Source organism: Ranitomeya variabilis, chromosome 5, assembly GCF_051348905.1.
Source record: "Ranitomeya variabilis isolate aRanVar5 chromosome 5, aRanVar5.hap1, whole genome shotgun sequence".
Lineage (NCBI taxonomy): Eukaryota > Metazoa > Chordata > Amphibia > Anura > Dendrobatidae > Ranitomeya > Ranitomeya variabilis.
The window spans coordinates 605,771,717-605,794,515 of NC_135236.1; the positions used below are offsets into that span (position 1 = coordinate 605,771,717).

General features: G+C 47.5%; 1 protein-coding gene across 5 annotated transcripts in view; it reads right to left on the reverse strand.

Annotated features, from left to right (window-relative positions):
- Positions 1-22,799, reverse strand: part of SPDL1 (spindle apparatus coiled-coil protein 1) — a 430,051-nt gene that overhangs the window by 346,136 nt on the left and 61,116 nt on the right. For all 5 annotated transcript variants that reach the window (XM_077266079.1, XM_077266077.1, XM_077266080.1 and 2 more), the window contains exon 3: positions 22,551-22,727. In XM_077266079.1, the coding sequence (XP_077122194.1) occupies positions 22,551-22,727 (177 nt within the window). The remainder of the gene's footprint in view (positions 1-22,550; positions 22,728-22,799) is intronic.

The following is a 22,799-nucleotide window of genomic DNA, read 5'->3' on the forward strand; positions in this document are numbered from 1 at the left end:
GGGATGTCTGTATATAAGAGTGGTGTCTATATATAGAGGGATGTCTGTATATAGGAGTGGTGTCTGTATACAGAGGGATGTCTGTATATAGGAGTGGTGTCTGTATATAGGGGGATGTCTGTATATAGGAGTGGTGTCTGTATATAGAGGGATGTCTGTATATAGGATTGGTGTCTGTATATAGAGGGATGTCTGTATATAGGAGTGGTGTCTGTATATAGGGGGATGTCTGTATATAGGAGTGGTGTCTGTATATAGAGGGATGTCTGTATATAGGAGTGGTGTCTGTATATAGAGGGATGTCTGTATATAGGAGTGGTGTCTGTATATAGGGGGATGTCTGCATATAGGAGTGGTGTCTGTATACAGAGGGATGTCTGTATATAGGAGTGGTGTCTGTATATAGGGGGATGTCTGTATATTGGAGTGGTGTCTGTATATAGGGGGATGTCTGTATATAGGAGTGGTGTCTGTATATAGTGGGATGTCTGTATATAGGAGTGGTGTCTGTATATAGGGGGATGTCTGTATATAGGAGTGTTGTCTGTATATAGAGGGATGTCTGTATATAGGAGAGGTGTCTGTATATAGAGGGATGTCTGTATATAGGAGTGGTGTCTGTATATAGGGGGATGTCTGTATATAGGAGTGGCGTCTGTATATAGAGGGATGTCTGTATATAGGAGTGGTGTCTGTATATAGAGGGATGTCTGTTTATAGGAGTCGTGTCTGTATACAGAGGGATGTCTGTATATAGGAGTGGTGTCTGTATATAGGGGGATGTCTGTATATAGGAGTGGTGTCTGTATATAGAGGGATGTCTGTATATAGGAGTGGTGTCTGTATACAGAGGGATGTCTGTATATAGGAGAGGTGTCTGTATACAGAGGGATGTCTGTATATAGGAGTGGTGTCTGTATATAGAGGGATGTCTGTATATAGGAGTGGTGTCTATATAGGGGGATGTCTGTATATAGGAGTGGTGTCTGTATATAGAGGGATTTCTGTATATAGGAGTGGTGTCTGTATATAGAGGGATGTCTATATATAGGAGTGGTGTCTGTATATAGAGGGATGTCTGTATATAGGAGTGGTGTCTGTATATAGGGGGATGTCTGTATATAGGGGGATGTCTGTATATAGGAGTGGTGTCTGTATATAGTGGGATGTCTGTATATAGGAGTGGTGTCTGTATACAGAGGGATGTCTGTATATAGGAGTGGTGTCTGTATATAGGAGTGGTGTCTGTATATAGAGTGGTGTCTGTATATAGGAGTGGTGTCTGTATATAGAGGGATGTCTGTATATAGGAGTGGTGTCTGTATATAGGGGGATGTCTGTATATAGGAGTGGTGTCTGTATATAGGGGGATGTCTGTATATAGGAGTGGTGTCTGTATATAGGGGGATGTCTGTATATAGGAGTGGTGTCTGTATATAGAGGGATGTCTGTATATAAGAGTGGTGTCTGTATATAGGGGGATTTCTGTATATAGGAGTGGTTTCTGTATATAGAGGGATATCTGTATAAAGGAGAGATGTCTGTATATAGGAGTGGTGTCTGTACATAGAGGGATGTCTGTATATAGGAGAGATGTCTGTATATAGAGGGATGTCTGTATATAGTAGTGGTGTCTGTACATAGAGGGATGTCTGTATATAGGAGTGGTGTCTGTATATAGAGGGATGTCTGTATATAGTAGTGGTGTCTGTATACAGAGGGATGTCTGTATATAGGAGTGGTGTCTGTATATAGAGGGATGTCTGTATATAAGAGTGGTGTCTGTATATAGGGGGATGTCTGTATATAGGAGTGGTGTCTGTATATAGAGGGATGTCTGTATATAGGAGTGGTGTCTGTATATAGAGGGATGTCTCTATATAGGAGTGGTATCTGTATACAGAGGGATGTCGGTATATAGGAGTGGTGTCTGTATATAGGGGGATGTCTGTATATAGGAGTGTTGTCTGTATATAGGGGGATGTCTGTATATAGGAGTGGTGTCTGTATATAGAGGGATGTCTGTATATAGGAGTGGTGTCTGTATATAGAGCGATGTCTGTATATAGGAGTGGTGTCTGTATATAGAGGGATGTCTGTATATAGGAGTGGTGTCTGTATATAGAGGGATGTCTGTATATAGGAGTGGTGTCTGTATAAAGAGGGATGTCTGTATATAGGAGTGGTGTCTGTATATAGAGAGATGTCTGTATATAGGAGTGGTGTCTGTATATAGAGGGATGTCTGTATATAGGAGTGCTGTCTGTATATAGAGGGATGTCTGTATATAGGAGTGGTGTCTGTATATAGAGGGATGTCTGTATATAGGAGTGGTGTCTGTATACAGAGGGATGTCTGTATATAGGAGTGGTGTCCATATATAGAGGGATGTCTGTATATAGGGGGATGTCTGTATATAGGAGTGGTGTCTGTATATAGGGGGATGTCTGTATATAGGAGTGGTGTCTGTATATAGAGGGATGTCTCTATATAGGAGAGATGTCTGTATATACAGGGATGTCTGTATATAGGAGTGGTGTCTGTATATAGAGGGATGTCTGTATATAGGAGTGGTGTCTGTATATAGAGGGATGTCTGTATATAGGAGTGGTGTCTGTATACAGAGGGATGTCTGTATATAGGAGTGGTGTCCGTATATAGGGGGATGTCTGTATATAGGGGGATGTCTGTATATAGGAGTGGTGTCTGTATATAGGGGGATGTCTGTATATAGGAGTGGTGTCTGTATATACAGGGATGTCTCTATATAGGAGTGGTGTCTGTATATAGAGGGATGCCTGTATATAGGAGTGGTGTCTGTATATAGAGGGATGTCTGTCTAGGAGTGATGTCTGTATATAGAGGGATGTCTGTATATAGGAGTGGTGTCTGTATACAGAGGGATGTCTGTAGGAGTGATGTCTGTATATAGGGGGATGTCTGTATATAGGAGTGGTGTCTGTATATAGAGGGATGTCTGTATATAGGAGAGATGTCTGTATATAGAGGGATGTCTGTATATACGAGTGGTGTCTGTATATAGAGGGATGTCTGTATATAGGAGTGGTGTCTGTATATAGAGGGATGTCTGTATATAGGATTTGTGTCTGTATACAGAGGGATGTCTGTATATAGGAGTGGCGTCTCTATATAGGGGGATGTCTGAATATAGAAGATATGTCTGTATATAGAGGGATGTCTGTATATAGGAGTGGTGTCTGTATATAGAGGGATGTCTGTATATAGGAGTGGTGTCTGTATATAGAGGGATGTCTGTATATAGGAGTGGTGTCTGTATACAGAGGGATGTCTGTCTATAGGAGTGGTGTCTGTATATAGGGGGATGTCTGTATATAGGAGTGGTGTCTGTATATAGGGGGATGTCTGTATATAGGAGTGGTGTCTGTATATAGAGGGATGTCTGTATATAGGAGTGGTGTCTGTATATAGAGGGATGTCTGTATATAGGAGTGGTGTCTGTATATAGGGGGATGTCTGTATATAGGAGTGGTGTCTGTATATAGAGGGATGTCTGTATATAGGAGAGATGTCTGTATATAGAGGGATGTCTGTATATAGGAGTGGTGTCTGTATATAGAGGGATGTCTGTATATAGGAGAGATGTCTGTATATAGAGGGATGTCTGTATATAGGATTGGTGTCTGTATATAGAGGGATGTCTGTATATAGGAGTGGTGTCTGTATATAGGGGGATGTCTGTATATAGGAGAGATGTCTGTATATAGGAGAGATGTCTGTATACAGAGGGATGTCTGTAAATAGGAGTGGTGTCTGTATACAGAGGGATGTCTGTATATAGGAGTGGTGTCTCTATATAGGGGGATGTCTGAATATAGAAGATATGTCTGTATATAGGAGTGGTGTCTGTATATAGAGGGATGTCTGTGTATAGGAGTGGTGTCTGTATATAGAGGGATGTCTGTATATAGGAGTGGTGTCTGTATACAGAGGGATGTCTGTCTATAGGAGTGGTGTCTGTATATAGGGGGATGTCTGTATATAGGAGTGGTGTCTGTATATAGGGGGATGTCTGTATATAGGAGTGGTGTCTGTATATAGAGGGATGTCTGTATATAGGAGTGGTGTCTGTATATAGGGGGGATGTCTGTATACAGGAGAGATGTCTGTATATAGAGGGATGTCTGTATATAGGAGTGGTGTCTGTATATAGAGGGATGTCTGTATATAGGAGTGGTGTCTGTATATAGAGGGATGTCTGTATATAGGAGAGATGTCTGTATATAGAGGGATGTCTGTATATAGGATTGGTGTCTGTATATAGAGGGATGTCTGTATATAGGAGTGGTGTCTGTATATAGGGGGATGTCTGTATACAGGAGAGATGTCTGTATATAGAGGGATGTCTGTATATAGGAGTGGTGTCTGTATATAGAGGGATGTCTGTATATAGGAGTGGTGTCTGTATATAGGGGGATGTCTGTATATAGGAGAGGTGTCTGTATATAGAGGGATGTCTGTATATAGGAGTGGTGTCTGTATATAGGGGGATGTCTGTATATAGGAGTGGTGTCTGTATATAGAGGGATGTCTGTATATAGGAGAGATGTCTGTATATAGAGGGATGTCAGTATATAGGAGTGGTGTCTGTATATAGAGGGATGTCTGTATATAGGAGAGATGTCTGTATATAGAGGGATGTCTGTATATAGGAGTGGTGTCTGTATATAGAGGGATGTCTGTATATAGGAGTGGTGTCTGTATATAGAGGGATGTCTGTATATAGAGGGATGTCTGTATATAGGAGTGGTGTCTGTATACAGAGGGATGTCTGTATATAGGAGTGGTGTATGTATATAGAGAGATGTCTGTATATAAGAGTGGTGTCTATATAGAGGGATGTCTGTATATAGGAGTGGTGTCTGTATATAGAGGGATGTCTGTATATAGGAGTGGTGTCTGTATATAGGGGGATATCTGTAAATAGGAGTGGTGTCTGCATATAGGGGGATGTCTGTATATAGGAGTGGTGTCTGTATACAGAGGGATGTCTGTAGGAGTGATGTCTGTATATAGAGGGATCTCTGTATATGGTAGTGGTGTCTGTATATAGAGGGATGTCTGTATATAGGGGGATGTCTGTATATAGGAGTGGTGTCTGTATATAGAGGGATGTCTGTATATAGGAGAGGTGCCTGCATATAGGAGTGGTGTCTGTATATAGGAGTGGTGTCTGTATATAGGGGGATGTCTGTATATAGGAGTGGTGTCTGTATATAGAGGGATGTCTGTATATAGGAGAGATGTCTGTATATAGAGGGATGTCTGTATATAGGAGTGGTGTCTCTATATTGGGGGATGTCTGTATATAGTAGAGATGTCTGTATATAGGGGGATGTCTGTATATAGGAGTGATGTCTGTATAAAGAGGGATGTCTGTATATAGGAGAGGTGCCTGCATATAGGAGTGGTGTCTGTATATAGGAGTGGTGTCTGTATATAGAGGGATGTCTTTATATAGAAGTGGTGTCTGTATATAGGGGGATTTCTGTATATTGTAGTGCTGTCTGTATATAGGGGAATGTCTGTATATAGGAGTGGTATTTGTATATAGAGGGATCTCTGTATATGGTAGTGGTGTCTGTATATAGAGGGATGTCTGTATATAGGAGTGGTGTCTGTATATAGGAGTGATGTTTGTATATAAGAGGATGTGGCCAAAGTGGCTACCAAGGATTCCTGCATGCCAAAATGGCTACCAAGGGGCCAAAGTTGCTAACAAGGGGCCCCGCACATCAAAGTGGCTACCAAGGGGCCAAATTGGATACCCAGGGGCTGGGCCCTGCATGCCAGACTTGCTCCTGAGGTTCATTGTCAGCTGGCAGCGCTGTTCAAGCACCATGTATTTCCTTCAGGAAATGCCCATCTAGTTATTATTATTCTTCTTCTCCGCGTTTTCCGCAATTAATGCGGCCCGAACCGCTCGGCGCAGAGACCCCGTTCAGGCGGCGTTTCGAAGCCCTCGGTGGGGACAGGTGTGCTATGACTTTTATAGTCGATCCGATATGTAGATTTTATTTAAATCGCATTTAAAAAAAAAAATTTCCCATAGGTTATAATGGCGAACTTTCCATTACCCCAAACTTGACCTTCCAAAGATGGCAGCTATGCAAATGTACGGTATCCATTTTAGGACATGATCATTTATCACACGGCCCCGTGTGCAAAAGTAAGTGCGCCCCCGGCCCCGTGTGCAAAAGTAAGTGCGCCCCCGGCCCCGTGTGCAAAAGTAAGTGCGCCCCCGGCCCCGTGTGCAAAAGTAAGTGCGCCCCCGGCCCCGGGTGCAAAAGTAAGTGCGCCCCCGGCCCCGTGTGCAAAAGTAAGTGCGCCCCCGGCCCCGTGTGCAAAAGTAAGTGCGCCCCCGGCCCCGTGTGCAAAAATAAGTGTGCCCCCGGCCCCGTGTGCAAAAGTAAGTGCGCCTCCGGCCCCGGGTGCAAAAGTAAGTGCGCCCCCGGCCCCGTGTGCAAAACTAAGTGCGCCCCCGGCCCCGTGTGCAAAAGTAAGTGCGCCCCCGGCCCCGTGTGCAAAAGTAAGTGCGCCCCCGGCCCCGTGTGCAAAAGTAAGTGCGCCCCCGGCCCCGTGTGCAAAAGTAAGTGCGCCCCCGGCCCCGTGTGCAAAAGTAAGTGCGCCCCCGGCCCCGTGTGCAAAAGTAAGTGCGCCCCCGGCCCCGTGTGCAAAAGTAAGTGCGCCCCCGGCCCCGTGTGCAAAAGTAAGTGCGCCCCCGGCCCCGTGTGCAAAAGTAAGTGCGCCCCCGGCCCCGTGTGCAAAAGTAAGTGCGCCCCCGGCCCCGTGTGCAAAAGTAAGTGCGCCCCCGGCCCCGTGTGCAAAAGTAAGTGCGCCCCCGGCCCCGTGTGCAAAAGTAAGTGCGCCCCCGGCCCCGTGTGCAAAAGTAAGTGCGCCCCCGGCCCCGTGTGCAAAAGTAAGTGCGCCCCCGGCCCCGTGTGCAAAAGTAAGTGCGCCCCCGGCCTCGTGTGCAGAAGTAAGTGCGCCCCCGGCTCCGTGTGCAAAAGTAAGTGCGCCCCCGGCCCCGTGTGCAAAAGTAAGTGCGCCCCCGGGCCCGTGTGCAAAAGTAAGTGCGCCCCCGGCCCCGTGTGTGAAAAGTAAGTGCCCCCTTGGCCCCGTGTGTGAAAAGTAAGTGCCCCCCGGCCCCGTGTGTGAAAAGTAAGTGCCCCCCCGGCCCCGTGTGTGAAAAGTAAGTGCCCCCCCGGCCCCGTGTGTGAAAAGTAAGTGACCCTCAACTCTGACCTGTATATAGGAGTCTGTATATAGGGGGATGTCTGTATATAGGAGTGGTGTCTGTATTTAGAGGGATGTCTGTATATAGGAGTGGTGTCTGTATATAGGGGGATGTCTGTATATAGGAGTGGTGTCTGTATATAGGGGATTGTCTGTATATAGGAGTGGTGTCTGTATATAGAGGGATGTCTGTATATAGGAGTGGTGTCTGTATATAGAGGGATGTCTGTATATAGGAGTGATGTCTGTATATAGGGGGATGTCTGTATATAGGAGTGGTGTCTGTATATAGAGGGATGTCTGTATATAAGAGTGGTGTCTGTATATAGAGGGATGTCTATATATAGGAGTGGTGTCTGTATATAGAGGGATGTCTGTATATAGGAGTGGTGTCTGTATATAGAGGGATGTCTGTATATAAGAGTGGTGTCTGTATATAGGGGATGTCTGTATATAGGAGTGGTGTCTGTATATAGAGGGATGTCTGTACATAAGAGTGGTGTCTGTATATAGGGGGATGTCTGTATATAGGAGTGGTGTCTGTATATAGAGGGATGTCTGTATATAGGAGTGGTGTCTGTATATAGAGGGATGTCTGCATATAGGAGTGGTGTCTGTATATAGGGGGATGTCTGTATATAGGAGTGGTGTCTGTATATAGGGGGATGTCTGTATATAGGAGTGGTGTCTGTATATAGGGGGATGTCTGTATATAGGAGTAGTGTCTGTATATAGGGGGATGTCTGTATATAGGAGTGGTGTCTGTATATAGGGGGATATCTGTATATAGGAGTGGTGTCTGTATATAGAGGGATGTCTCTATATAAGAGAGATGTCTGTATATACAGGGATGTCTGTATATAGGAGTGGTGTCTGTATATAGAGGGATGTCTGTATATTGGAGTGGTGTCTGTATATAGAGGGATGTCTGTATATAGGAGTGGTGTCTGTATACAGAGGGATGTCTGTATATAGGAGTGGTGTCTGTATATAGAGGGATGTCTGTATATAGGAGTGGTGTCTGTATATAGGGGGATGTCTGTATATAGGAGTGGTGTCTGTATATAGGGGGGATATCTGTATATAGGAGTGGTGTCTGTATATAGAGGGATGTCTGTATATAGGAGTGGTGTCTGTATACAGAGGGATGTCTGTATATAGGAGTGGTGTCTGTATACAGGGGGATGTCTGTATATAGGAGTGGTGTCTGTATATAGGGGGATGTCTGTATATAGGAGTGGTGTCTGTATATAGAGGGATGTCTCTATGTAGGAGAGATGTCTGTATATACAGGGATGTCTGTATATAGGAGTGGTGTCTGTATATAGAGGGATGTCTGTATATAGGAGTGGTGTCTGTATATAGAGGGATGTCTGTATATAGGAGTGGTGTCTGTATATAGAGGGATGTCTGTATATAGGAGTGGTGTCTGTATACAGGGGGATGTCTGTATATAGGAGTGGTGTCTGTATATAGAGGGATGTCTGTATATAGGAGTGGTGTCTGTATATAGAGGGATGTCTGTATGTAGGAGTGGTGTCTGTATACAGAGGGATGTCTGTATATAGGAGTGGTGTCTGTATATAGGGGGATGTCTGTATATAGGAGTGGTGTCTGTATATAGGGGGATATCTATATAGGAGTGGTGTCTGTATATAGAGGGATGTCTGTATATAGGAGTGGTGTCTGTATATAGAGGGATGTCTGTATATAGGAGTGGTGTCTGTATATAGAGGGATGTCTGTATATAGGAGTGGTGTCTGTATATAGAGGGATGTCTGTATATAGGAGTGGTGTCTGTATATAGAGGGATGTCTGTTTATAGGAGTGGTGTCTGTATATAGAGGGATGTCTGTATATAGGAGTGGTGTCTGTATATAGGGGGATGTCTGTATATAGGAGTGGTGTCTGTATATAGAGGGATGTCTGTATATAGGAGAGATGTCTGTATATAGAGGGATGTCTGTATATAGGAGTGGTGTCTGTATATAGAGGGATGTCTGTATATAGGAGTGGTGTCTGTATATAGAGGTATGTCTGTATATAGGAGAGATGTCTGTATATAGAGGGATGTCTGTATATAGGAGTTCTGTCTGTATACAGAGGGATGTCTGTATATAGGAGTGGTGTCTCTATATAGGGGGATGTCTGAATATAGGAGATATGTCTGTATATAGAGTGATGTCTGTATATAGGAGTGGTGTCTGTATATAGAGGGATGTCTGTATATAGGAGTGGTGTCTGTATATAGAGGGATGTCTGTATATAGAAGTGGTGTCTGTATACAGAGGGATGTCTGTATATAGGAGTGGTGTCTGTATATAGGGGGATGTCTGTATATAGGAGTGGTGTCTGTATATAGGGGAATGTCTGTATATAGGAGAGATGTCTGTATATAGAGGGATGTCTGTATATAGGAGTGGTGTCTGTATATAGAGGGATGTCTGTATATAGGAGTGGTGTCTGTATATAGGGGGATGTCTGTATATAGGAGAGATGTCTGTATATAGAGGGATGTCTGTATATAGGAGTGGTGTCTGTATATAGAGGGATGTCTGTATATAGGAGTGGTGTCTGTATATAGGGGGATGTCTGTATATAGGAGTGGTGTCTGTATATAGAGGGATGTCTCTATATAGGAGTGGTGTCTGTATATAGGGGGATGTCTGTATATAGGAGTGGTGTCTGTATATAGAGGGATGTCTGTATATAGGAGAGATGTCTGTATATAGAGGGATGTCTGTATATAGGAGTGGTGTCTGTATATAGGAGAGAAGTCTGTATATAGAGGGATGTCTGTATATAGGAGTGGTGTCTGTATATAGAGGGATGTCTGTATATAAGAGTGGTGTCTGTATATAGGGGGATGTCTGTATATAGAGGGATGTCTGTATATAGGAGAGGTGCCTGCATATAGGAGTGGTGTCTGTATATAGGAGTGGTGTCTGTATACAGAGGGATGTCTGTATATAGGAGTGGTGTCTGTATATAGGAGTAATGTCTGTATATAAGAGGATGTGGCCAAAGTGGCTACCAAGGATTCCTGCATGCCAAAATGGCTACCAAGGGGCCAATGTTGCTAACAAGGGCCCCCGCACATCAAAGTGGCTACCAAGGGGCCAAATTGGATACCCAGGGGCAGGGCCCTGCATGCCAGACTTGCTCCTGAGATTCATTGGCAGCTGGCAGCGCTGTTCAAGCACCATGTATTTCCTTCAGGAAATGCCCATCTAGTTATTATTATTCTTCTCCGCGTTTTCCGCAATTAATGCGGCCCGAACCGCTCGGCGCAGAGACCCCGTTCAGGCGGCATTTCGAAGGCCTCGGTGGGGACAGGTGTGCTATGACTTTTATAGTCGATCCGATATGTAGATTTTATTTAAATCGCATTTAAAAAAAAAAATTTCCCATAGGAAATAATGGTGAACATTCCATTACCCCGAACTTGACCTTCCAAAGATGGCAGCTATGCAAATGTACGGTGTCCATTTTAGGACATGATCATTTATCAAAGTCAAATATCAGAATAAAGTGACTATGACACCCTCTCGTCCCGTGTGTGAAAAGTAAGTGCCCCCCGGCCCCGTGTGTGAAAAGTAAGTGCCCCCCGGCCCCGTGTGTGAAAAGTAAGTGCCCCCCGGCCCCGTGTGTGAAAACTAAGTGCCCCCCCGGCCCCGTGTGTCAAAAGTAAGTGCCTCCCGGCCCCGTGTGTCAAAAGTAAGTGCCCCCCCGGCCCCGTGTGTGAAAAGTAAGTGCCCTCCCGGCCCCGTGTGTGAAAAGTAAGTGCCCTCCCGGCCCCGTGTGCAAAAGTAAGTGCGCCCCCGGCCCCGTGTGCAAAAGTAAGTGCGCCCCCGGCCCCGTGTGCAAAAGTAAGTGCGCCCCCGGCCCCGTGTGCAAAAGTAAGTGCGCCCTCGGCCCCGTGTGCAAAAGTAAGTGCGCCCCCGGCCCCGTGTGCAAAAGTAAGTGCGCCCCCGGCCCCGTGTGCAAAAGTAAGTGCGCCCCCGGCCCCGTGTGCAAAAGTAAGTGCGCCCCCGGCCCCGTGTGCAAAAGTAAGTGCGCCCCCGGCCCCGTGTGCAAAAGTAAGTGCGCCCCCGGCCCCGTGTGCAAAAGTAAGTGCGCCCCCGGCCCCGTGTGCAAAAGTAAGTGCGCCCCCGGCCCCGTGTGCAAAAGTAAGTGCGCCCCCGGCCCCGTGTGCAAAAGTAAGTGCGCCCCCGACCCCGTGTGCAAAAGTAAGTGCGCCCCCGGCCCCGTGTGCAAAAGTAGGTGCGCCCCCGGCCCCGTGTGCAAAAGTAAGTGCGCCCCCGGCCCCGTGTGCAAAAGTAAGTGCGCCCCCGGCCCCGTGTGCAAAAGTAAGTGCGCCCCCGGCCCCGTGTGCAAAAGTAAGTGCGCCCCCGGCCCCGTGTGCAAAAGTAAGTGCGCCCCCGGCCCCGTGTGCAAAAGTAAGTGCGCCCCCGGCCCCGTGTGCAAAAGTAAGTGCCCCCCGACCCCGAGTGTGAAAAGTAAGTGCCCCCCGGCCCCGTGTGTGAAAAGTAAGTGCCCCCCGGCCCCGTGTGTGAAAAGTAAGTGACCCCCGGCCCCGTGTGTGAAAAGTAAGTGCCCCCCCGGCCCCGTGTGTGAAAATTAAGTGCCCCCCGGCCCCGTGTGTGAAAATTAAGTGCCCCCCGGCCCCGTGTGTGAAAAGTAAGTGCCCCCCGGCCCCGTGTGTGAAAAGTAAGTGCTCCCCCCGGCCCCGTGTGTGAAAAGTAAGTGACCCACAACTCTGACCTGTATATAGGAGTCTGTATATAGGGGGATGTCTGTATATAGGGGGATGTCTGTATATAGAGGGATGTCTGTATATAGAGGGATGTCTGTATATAGAGGGATGTCTGTATATAGAGGGATGTCTGTATATAGAGGGATGTCTGTATATAGAGGGATGTCTGTATATAGAGGGATGTCTGTATATAGAGGGATGTCTGTATATAGAGGGATGTCTGTATATAGAGGGATGTCTGTATATAGAGGGATGTCTGTATATAGAGGGATGTCTGTATATAGAGGGATGTCTGTATATAGAGGGATGTCTGTATATAGAGGGATGTCTGTATATAGAGGGATGTCTGTATATAGAGGGATGTCTGTATATAGAGGGATGTCTGTATATAGAGGGATGTCTGTATATAGAGGGATGTCTGTATATAGAGGGATGTCTGTATATAGAGGGATGTCTGTATATAGAGGGATGTCTGTATATAGAGGGATGTCTGTATATAGAGGGATGTCTGTATATAGAGGGATGTCTGTATATAGAGGGATGTCTGTATATAGAGGGATGTCTGTATATAGAGGGATGTCTGTATATAGAGGGATGTCTGTATATAGAGGGATGTCTGTATATAGAGGGATGTCTCTATATAGAGGGATGTCTGTATATAGAGGGATGTCTGTATATAGGTGTGGTGTCTGTATATAGGGGATGTCTGTATATAGGAGTGGTGTCTGTATATAGGGGATTGTCTGTATATAGAGGGATGTCTGTATACAGAGGGTTGTCTGTATATAGGAGTGGTGTCTGTATATAGGGGGATGTTTGTATATAGGAGTGGTGTCTGTATATAGAGGGATGTCTGTATATAGGATTGGTGTCTGTATACAGAGGGATGTCTGTATATAGGAGTGGTGTCTGTATATAGGGGGATGTCTGTATATAGGAGTGGTGTCTGTATATAGAGGGATGTCTGTATATAGGATTGGTGTCTGTATACAGAGGGATGTCTGTATATAGGAGTGGTGTCTGTATATAGGGGGATGTCTGTATATAGGAGTGGTGTCTGTATATAGAGGGTTGTCTGTATATAGGAGTGGTGTCTGTATATAGAGGGATGTCTGTATATAGGAGTGGTGTCTGTATACAGAGGGATGTCTGTATATAGGAGTGGTGTCTGTATATAGGGGGATGTCTGTATATAGGAGTGGTGTCTGTATATAGAGGGATGTCTGTATATAGGATTGGTGTCTGTATATAGAGGGATGTCTGTATATAGGAGAGGTGTCTGTATATAGAGGGATGTCTGATTATAGGAGTGGTGTCTGTATATAGAGGGATGTCTGTATATAGGAGAGGTGTCTGTATATAGAGGGATGTCTGTATATAGGAGTGGTGTCTGTATATAGGAGTGGTGTCTGTATATAGAGGGATGTCTGTATATAGGAGTGGTGTCTGTATATAGAGGGATGTCTGAATATAGGAGTGGTGTCTGTATATAGAGGGATGTCTGTATATAGGAGTGGTGCCTGTATACAGAGGGATGTCTGTATATAGGAGTGGTGTCTGTATATAGGGGGATGTCTGTATATAGGAGTGGTGTCTGTATATAGAGGGATGTCTGTATATAGGAGTGGTGTCTGTATACAGAGGGATGTCAGTATATAGGCGTGGTGTCTGTATATAGGGGGATGTCTGTATATAGGAGTGGTGTCTGTATATAGAGGGATGTCTGTATATAGGAGAGGTGCCTGCACATAGGAGTGGTGTCTGTATATAGGAGTGGTGTGTGTATATAGAGGGATTTCTTTATATAGAAGTGGTGTCTGTATATAGGGGGATTTCTGTATATTGTAGTGCTGTCTGTACATAGGGGTATGTCTGTATATAGGAGTGGTGTCTGTATATAGAGGGATGTCTGTATATAGGAGAGATGTCTGTATATAGAGGGATGTCTGTATATAGGAGAGATGTCTGTATATAGGAGAGATGTCTGTATATAATAGAGATGTCTGTATATAGGGGGATGTCTGAATATAGGAGTGGTGTCTGTATATAGTGGGATGTCTGTATATAGGAGTGGTGTGTGTATATAGAGGGATGTCTGTATATAGGAGTGGTGTCTGTATATAGGGGATTTCTGTATATTGTAGTGCTGTCTGTATATAGGGGTATGTCTGTATATAGGAGTGGTATCTGTATATAGAGGGATCTCTGTATATGGTATTGGTGTCTGTATATAGAGGGATGTCTGTATATAGAAGTGGTGTCTGTATATAGGAGTGATGTTTGTATATAAGAGGATGTGGCCAAAGTGGCTACCAAGGATTCCTGCATGCCAAAATGGCTACCAAGGGGCCAAAGTTGCTAACAAGGGGCCCCGCACATCAAAGTGGCTACCAAGGGGCCAAATTGAATACCCAGGGGCAGGGCCCTGCATGCCAGACTTGCTCCTGAGGTTGATTGGCAGCTGGCAGCGCTGTTCAAGCACCATGTATTTCCTTCAGGAAATGCCCATCTAGTTATGGTGCTTGAACCTCCTAGGTTCAAGCAACATATTGTAATCCGATTTCTTATATTTTCTTATTATTATTATTATTATTATTCTTCTCCGCGTTTTCCGCAATTAATGCGGCCCGAACCGCTCGGCGCAGAGACCCCGTTCAGGAGGCGTTTCGAAGGCCTCGGTGGGGACAGGTGTGCTATGACTTTTATAGTCGATCCGATATGTAGATTTTATTTAAATCGCATTTTAAAAAAAAAATTTCCCATAGGAAATAATGGCGAACTTTCCATTACCCCCAACTTGACCTTCCAAAGATGGCAGCTATGCAAATGTACGGTGTCCATTTTAGGACATGATCATTTATCAAAGTCAAACATCAGAATAAAGTGACTATGACACCCTCTCATCCCGTGTGTGAAAAGTAAGTGCCCCCCCGGCCCCGTGTGTGAAAAGTAAGTGCCCCCCCGGCCCCGTGTGTGAAAAGTAAGTGCCCCCTCGGCCCCGTGTATGAAAAGTAAGTGCGCCCCCGGCCCCGTGTATGAAAAGTAAGTGCGCCCCCGGCCCCGTGAGCAAAAGTAAGTGCGCCCCCGGCCCCGTGTGCAAAAGTAAGTGCGCCCCCGGCCCCGTGTGCAAAAGTAAGTGCGCCCCCGGCCCCGTGTGCAAAAGTAAGTGCGCCCCCGGCCCCGTGTGCAAAAGTAAGTGCGCCCCCGGCCCCGTGTGCAAAAGTAAGTGCGCCCCCGGCCCCGTGTGCAAAAGTAAGTGCGCCCCCGGCCCCGTGTGCAAAAGTAAGTGCGCCCCCGGCCCCGTGTGCAAAAGTAAGTGCGCCCCCGGCCCCGTGTGCAAAAGTAAGTGCGCCCCCGGCCCCGTGTGCAAAAGTAAGTGCGCCCCCGGCCCCGTGTGCAAAAGTAAGTGCGCCCCCGGCCCCGTGTGCAAAAGTAAGTGCGCCCCCGGCCCCGTGTGCAAAAGTAAGTGCGCCCCCGGCCCCGTGTGCAAAAGTAAGTGCGCCCCCGGCCCCGTGTGCAAAAGTAAGTGCGCCCCCGGCCCCGTGTGCAAAAGTAAGTGCGCCCCCGGCCCCGTGTGCAAAAGTAAGTGCGCCCCCGGCCCCGTGTGCAAAAGTAAGTGCGCCCCCGGCCCCGTGTGCAAAAGTAAGTGCGCCCCCGGCCCCGTGTGCAAAAGTAAGTGTGCCCCCGGCCCCGTGTGCAAAAGTAAGTGCGCCCCCGGCCCCGTGTGCAAAAGTAAGTGCGCCCCCGGCCCCGTGTGCAAAAGTAAGTGCGCCCCCGGCCCCGTGTGCAAAAGTAAGTGCGCCCCCGGCCCCGTGTGCAAAAGTAAGTGCGCCCCCGGCCCCGTGTGCAAAAGTAAGTGCGCCCCCAACCCCGTGTGCAAAAGTAAGTGCGCCCCCGTGTGCAAAAGTAAGTGCGCCCCCGGCCTCGTGTGCAAAAGTAAGTGCGCCCCCGGCCCCGTGTGCAAAAGTAAGTGCGCCCCGGTCCCGGGTGTGGAAAAGTAAGTGGCCCCCCTGGTCCCGTGTGTGAAAAGTGCTGCTGTAAAGCTGGCAGCGCTGTTCAAGCACCATGTATTTCCTTCAGGAAATGCCCATCTAGTTATTATTATTATTCTCCTCCGCGTTTTCCGCAATTAATGCGGCCCTAACCGCTCGGCGCAGAGACCCCGTTCAGGCGGCGTTTCGAAGGCCTCGGTGGGGACAGGTGTGCTATGACTTTTATAGTCGATCCGATATGTAGATGTTATTTAAATCGCATTTTTTTAAAAAAATTTCCCATAGGAAATAATGGCGAACTTTCCATTACCCCCAACGTGACCTTCCAAAGATGGCAGCTATGCAAATGTACGGTGTCCATTTTAGGACATGATCATTTATCACAGTCAAACATCAGAATAAAGTGACTATGACACCCTCTCGTCCCGTGTGTGAAAAGTAAGTGCCCCCCGGCCCCGTGTGTGAAAAGCAAGTGCCCCCCGGCCCCGTGTGTGAAAAGCAAGTGCCCCCCGGCCCCGTGTGTGAAAAGTAAGTGCCCCTCCGGCCCCGTGTGTGAAAAGTAAGTGCCCCCCGGCCCCGTGTGTGAAAAGTAAGTGCCCCCCGGCCCCGTGTGTGAAAAGTAAGTGCCCCCCGGCCCCGTGTGTGAAAAGTAAGTGCGCCCCCGGCCCCGTGTGTGAAAAGTAAGTGCCCCCCCGGCCCCGTGTGTGAAAAGTAAGTGCCTCCCCGGCCCCGTGTGTGAAAAGTAAGTGCCCCCCCGGCCCCGTGTGTGAAAAGTAAGTGCCTCCCCGGCCCCGTGTGTGAAAACTAAGTGCCTCCCCGGCCCCGTGTGTGAAAAGTAAGTGCTCCCCGGTCCCGGGTGTGGAAAAGTAAGTGGCCCCCCTGGTCCCGTGTGTGAAAAGTGCTGCTGTAAAGCTGGCAGCGCTGTTCAAGCTCCATGTATTTCCTTCAGGAAATGCCCATCTAGTAGTTCTTCTTCTCCGCGTTTTCCGCAATTAATGCAGCCCGAACCGCTCAGCGCAGAGACCCCGTTCAGGCGGCGTTTCGAAGGCCTCGGTGGGGACAGGTGTGCTATGACTTTTATAGTCGATCCGTTATGTAGATTTTATTTAAATCGCATTTAAAAAAAAAAAATTCCCATAGGAAATAATGGCGAACTTTCCATTACCCCCAACTTGACCTTCCAAAGATGGCAGCTATGCAAATATACGGTGTCCATTTTAGGACATGATCATTTATCAAAGTCAAACATCAGAATAAAGTGACTATGACACCCTCTCGTCCCGTGTGTGAAAATTAAGTGCCCCCCCGGCCCCGTGTGTGAAAAGTAAGTGCCCCCCCGGCCCCGTGTGCAAAAGTAAGTGCGCCCCCGGCCCCGTGTGCAAAAGTAAGTGCGCCCCCGGCCCCGTGTGTGAAAAGTAAGTGCCCCCCGGCCCCGTGTGTGAAAAGTAAGTGCCCCCCCGGCCCCGTATGTGAAAAGTAAGTGCCCCCCCGGCCCCGTATGTGAAAAGTAAGTGCCCCCCGGCCCCGTGTGTGAAAAGTAAGTGCCCCCCGGCCCCGTGTGTGAAAAGTAAGTGCCCCCCGGCCCCGTGTGTGAAAAGTAAGTGCCCCCCCGGCCCCGTGTGTGAAAAGTAAGTGCCCCCCGGCCCCGTGTGTGAAAAGTTCCACCCCGTGTGTGAAAAGTAAGTGCCCCCCGGCCCCGTGTGTGAAAAGTAAGTGACCCACAACTCTGACCTGTATATAGGAGTCTGTTACAGGGGGATGTCTGTATATAGGAGTGGTGTCTGTATATAGGGGGATGTCTGTATATAGGAGTGGTGTCTGCATATAGAGGGATGTCTGTATATAGGAGTGGTGTCTGCATATAGAGGGATGTCTGTATATAGGAGTGGTGTCTGTATATAGAGGGATGTCTGTATATAGGAGTGGTGTCTGTATATAGAGGGATGTCTGTATATAGGAGTGGTGTCTGTATACAGAGGGATGTCTGTATATAGGAGTGGTGTCTGTATACAGAGGGATGTCTGTATATAGGAGTGGTGTCTGTATACAGAGGGATGTCTGTATATAGGAGTGGTGTCTGTATACAGTGGGATGTCTGTATATAGGAGTGGTGTCTGTATACAGAGGGATGTCTGTATATAGGAGTGGTGTCTGTATATAGGAGTGGTGTCTGTATATAGAGGGATGTCTGTATATAGGAGTGGTGTCTGTATATAGAGGGATGTCTGTATATAGGAGTGGTGTCTGTATATAGGAGTGGTGTCTGTATATAGGAGTGGTGTCTGTATATAGGAGTGGTGTCTGTATATAGGAGTGGTGTCTGTATATAGGAGTGGTGTCTGTATATAGGAGTGGTGTCTGTATATAGGAGTGGTGTCTGTATATAGGAGTGGTGTCTGTATATAGGAGTGGTGTCTGTATATAGGAGTGGTGTCTGTATATAGGAGTGGTGTCTGTATATAGGAGTGGTGTCTGTATATAGGAGTGGTGTCTGTATATAGGAGTGGTGTCTGTATATAGGAGTGGTGTCTGTATATAGGAGTGGTGTCTGTATATAGAGGGATGTCTGTATATAGAGGGATGTCTGTATATAGAGGGATGTCTGTATATAGGAGTGGTGTCTGTATATAGATGGATGTCTGTATATAGGAGTGGTGTCTGTATATAGAGGGATGTCTGTATATAGGAGAGATGTCTGTATATAGGGGGATGTTTGTATATAGGAGAGATGTCTGTATATAGGAGTGGTGTCTGTATATAGGAGTGGTGTCTGTATATAGATGGATGTCTGTATATAGGAGTGGTGTCTGTATATAGAGGGATGTCTGTATATAGGAGAGATGTCTGTATATAGGGGGATGTTTGTATATAGGAGAGATGTCTGTATATAGGAGTGGTGTCTGTATATAGGAGTGGTGTCTGTATATAGAGGGATGTCTGTATATAGGAGTGGTGTCTGTATACAGAGGGATGTCTGTATATAGGAGTGGTGTCTGTACATAGAGGGATGTCTGTATATAGGAGAGGTGCCTGCATATAGGAGTGGTGTCTGCATATAGGAGTGGTGTCTGCATATAGGAGTGGTGTCTGTATATAGAGGGATGTCTGTATATAGAAGTGGTGTCTGTATATAGGGGGATGTTTGTATATAGGAGTGGCGTCTGTATATAGGGGGATGTCTGTATATAGGAGAGATGTCTGTATAAGGGAGAGATGTCTGTATATAGAGGGATGTCTGTATATAGGAGAGATGTCTGTATATAGGAGAGATGTCTGTATATAGGAGTGGTGTCTGTATATAGGGGATGTCTGTATATAGTGGGATGTCTGTATATAGGAGTGGTGTCTGTATATAGAAGGATGTCTGTATATTGTAGTGGTGTCTGTATATAGGGGTATGTCTGTATATAGGAGTGGTGTCTGTATATAGAGGGATGTCTGTATATAGGAGTGGTGTCTGTATATAGGAGTGATGTCTGTATATAAGAGTGATGTCTGTATATAAGAGGATGTGCCAAAGTGGCTACCGAGAGGCTGTGTGCTCCAAAGTGGCTACCAAGGTTTCCTGCATGCCAAAATGGCTACCAAGGGGCCAAAGTTGCTAACAAGGGGCCCCGCACATCAAAGTGGCTACCAAGGGGCCAAATTGGATACCCAGGGGCAGAGCCCTGCATACCAGAATGCTCCTGAGGTTCATTGGCAGCTGGCAGCGCTGTTCAAGCACCATGTATTTCCTTCAGGAAATGCCCATTTAGTTCTTTTTATTCTTATTATTATTAGGCTTTTTTCCGCAATTAATGCGGCCCAAACCGTAAAACGCACAGACTCCAGTGAGGTGTCATTTCGAAGCCAGCGTTCACGAGAGGTGTGCTAAGTTATTTTCATGTCGATCGGATTTGTAGTTTTGGTGCAATTTGCATTTGAAAATTGTTTCCCCCTCATTGGAAAGCATTGTTTCAATGCATTTCAATAGGGAAATTTTCCTATACGTTTAAAATGGGCTGGTTTCTGAGGCAATTTCTAAAAATAACTTAACTGCCAAATGCCACCTGGCTGATTAGCTCATTGATATGCGCAGTCAGACACAGTTACTATGCCAACGCCTACCAACTCCACAAGGTCACAGTTTTGTCAGATATCAGCTCTTAAAGTGACAGCACAGCACAATTCCAAAGGACTATCTGTAGTCGTATTATTATTACAGTAATACAGCATACAGCGCAGAGCCCCGCAGCATACAGCGCAGAGCCCCGCAGCATACAGCGCAGAGCCCCGCAGCATACAGCGCAGAGCCCCGCAGCATACAGCGCAGAGCCCCGCAGCATACAGCGCAGAGCCCCGCAGCATACAGCGCAGAGCCCCGCAGCATACAGCGCAGAGCCCCGCAGCATACAGCGCAGAGCCCCGCAGCATACAGCGCAGAGCCCCGCAGCATACAGCGCAGAGCCCCGCAGCATACAGCGCAGAGCCCCGCAGCATACAGCGCAGAGCCCCGCAGCATACAGCGCAGAGCCCCGCAGCATACAGCGCAGAGCCCCGCAGCATACAGCGCAGAGCCCCGCAGCATACAGCGCAGAGCCCCGCAGCATACAGCGCAGAGCCCCGCAGCATACAGCGCAGAGCCCCGCAGCATACAGCGCAGAGCCCCGCAGCATACAGCGCAGAGCCCCGCAGCATACAGCGCAGAGCCCCGCAGCATACAGCGCAGAGCCCCGCAGCATACAGCGCAGAGCCCCGCAGCATACAGCGCAGAGCCCCGCAGCATACAGCGCAGAGCCCCGCAGCATACAGCGCAGAGCCCCGCAGCATACAGCGCAGAGCCCCGCAGCATACAGCGCAGAGCCCCGCAGCATACAGCGCAGAGCCCCGCAGCATACAGCGCAGAGCCCCGCAGCATACAGCGCAGAGCCCCGCAGCATACAGCGCAGAGCCCCGCAGCATACAGCGCAGAGCCCCGCAGCATACAGCGCAGAGCCCCGCAGCATACAGCGCAGAGCCCCGCAGCATACAGCGCAGAGCCCCGCAGCATACAGCGCAGAGCCCCGCAGCATACAGCGCAGAGCCCCGCAGCATACAGCGCAGAGCCCCGCAGCATACAGCGCAGAGCCCCGCAGCATACAGCGCAGAGCCCCGCAGCATACAGCGCCGCCCGCCAAATCGGACCCAGAGTGACCCGGGCCACCAAATCTGACCCAGAATGGCCCCGCCCACCAGATCGGACCCCCAGGGGCCCCGCCCACCAGATCGGACCCCCAGGGGCCCCGCACACCAAATCAGACCCAGAGGCGCCCCGCCCACCAAATCGGACACAGAGGTGCCCCGCCCACCAAATCGATCCCAGAGGGGCCCCGCCCACCAAATCGGACCCAGAGTGGCTCCGCCCACCAAATCGGACCCAGAGTGGCCCCGCCCACCAAATCGGACCAAGAGTTGCCCCGCCCACCAAATCCTCAACCCTCAGGCTACAACTACCAAACCAGCGCCTGAGGGGCACCCAAATGTGAAAGTCTTGCAGGGGCAGCCCGGGCACCATTCCAAAGCACTATCTGTAGTTCCTTCAGGAAATACCCATCTAGTTATTATTGCTGTTAAGCGTGTGGTAAAAAAGTGACAAGGCAGCTTTATGCTTTGGGTCAGTACGATTACAGTGATACCATATTTATATTGTTTTAGGTTTTGCCGCTTTTTCACAATACTTATAGAAAAAATTGATATTGCATCCTTTTATTCTGAGAGCTACAACTTTATTATTCCGCTGTTGGAGCTGAATGGCAGCTTGCTTTTTGTGGGACAAGATGACTTTCATCACTACCATTTTTATTTTGATTTCACTTTATCGAGTTTTATTCTATTTCTCGTTTGGCGGCATGATGAAAAAGCTAACGTTTTTGCTCTGTTTTTTTATGGTGTGCACTAAAGGAGTTAACAAGTCTGACAGTTTTATAGGTCGGCTCATTCCAGATACGGCGATACCAAATGTGAACTTTTTTGTGGTTTTTTTTTTGTTTGTTTTTTTTATAAATAGCTTTAAAACATCTCTCTCTTCAATTTTTACTTGTCTGATCACTGGTCTCACGGGTCTGCCTGCTGGCTGAGTCTAACAAGACACTGCAGCAGGCAGACCCGGAAGTCATAACGTGAACTCTGGCTGCCAGGACAAGGCAGGATCCACCATGATGTGATCAGATCTTATCACGGGGGGCGTCGGAGAGGTGAGTAAAGCAGTGGTCTCTCTCTGCTATCTTCTAAAATCATCTAGAAGATCGCAAAAGGGTTATCATTGGGATCTGATCTAATCAGGTCCCAATGATGTCCCGTCAGAGCTACCGCTCTGCACAGTAATCGCAGCACATGCAGGACCCTAGGGGTCCTGAGCGCTGCCAGACCACCAACTGTTTATAAACGTCGGCGCTGAACAGGGCCCAGCAAGCGCCAATGTTTATCTACCGTGGGCGGTGGGGAAGCGGTTAAGGCTTCAAAATGTTTCATTGCCTCTTTATGTTAGAGCTTAAACAAGAGATAAATACCTTGTTATTAAGTTCACTCCTTTCTCGATTATGACTCCTTTCCAGCTGTTGCTGTAACTGTTCAAGACATGTCTTCTGCTGTTGTTTTAGGTTTTCACATTCAGACAATAAATTCTCTTGCATGCGACTTTTAAGTTCCACTTCACGCTGTAGCGAATATTTTTCTTGCTCCAAGTTCTGAATCCAGAATTTAAAAGCAAAGAAATCAGAATTATGGTCCAACATAATATCTGGCTGAAACATAATGCG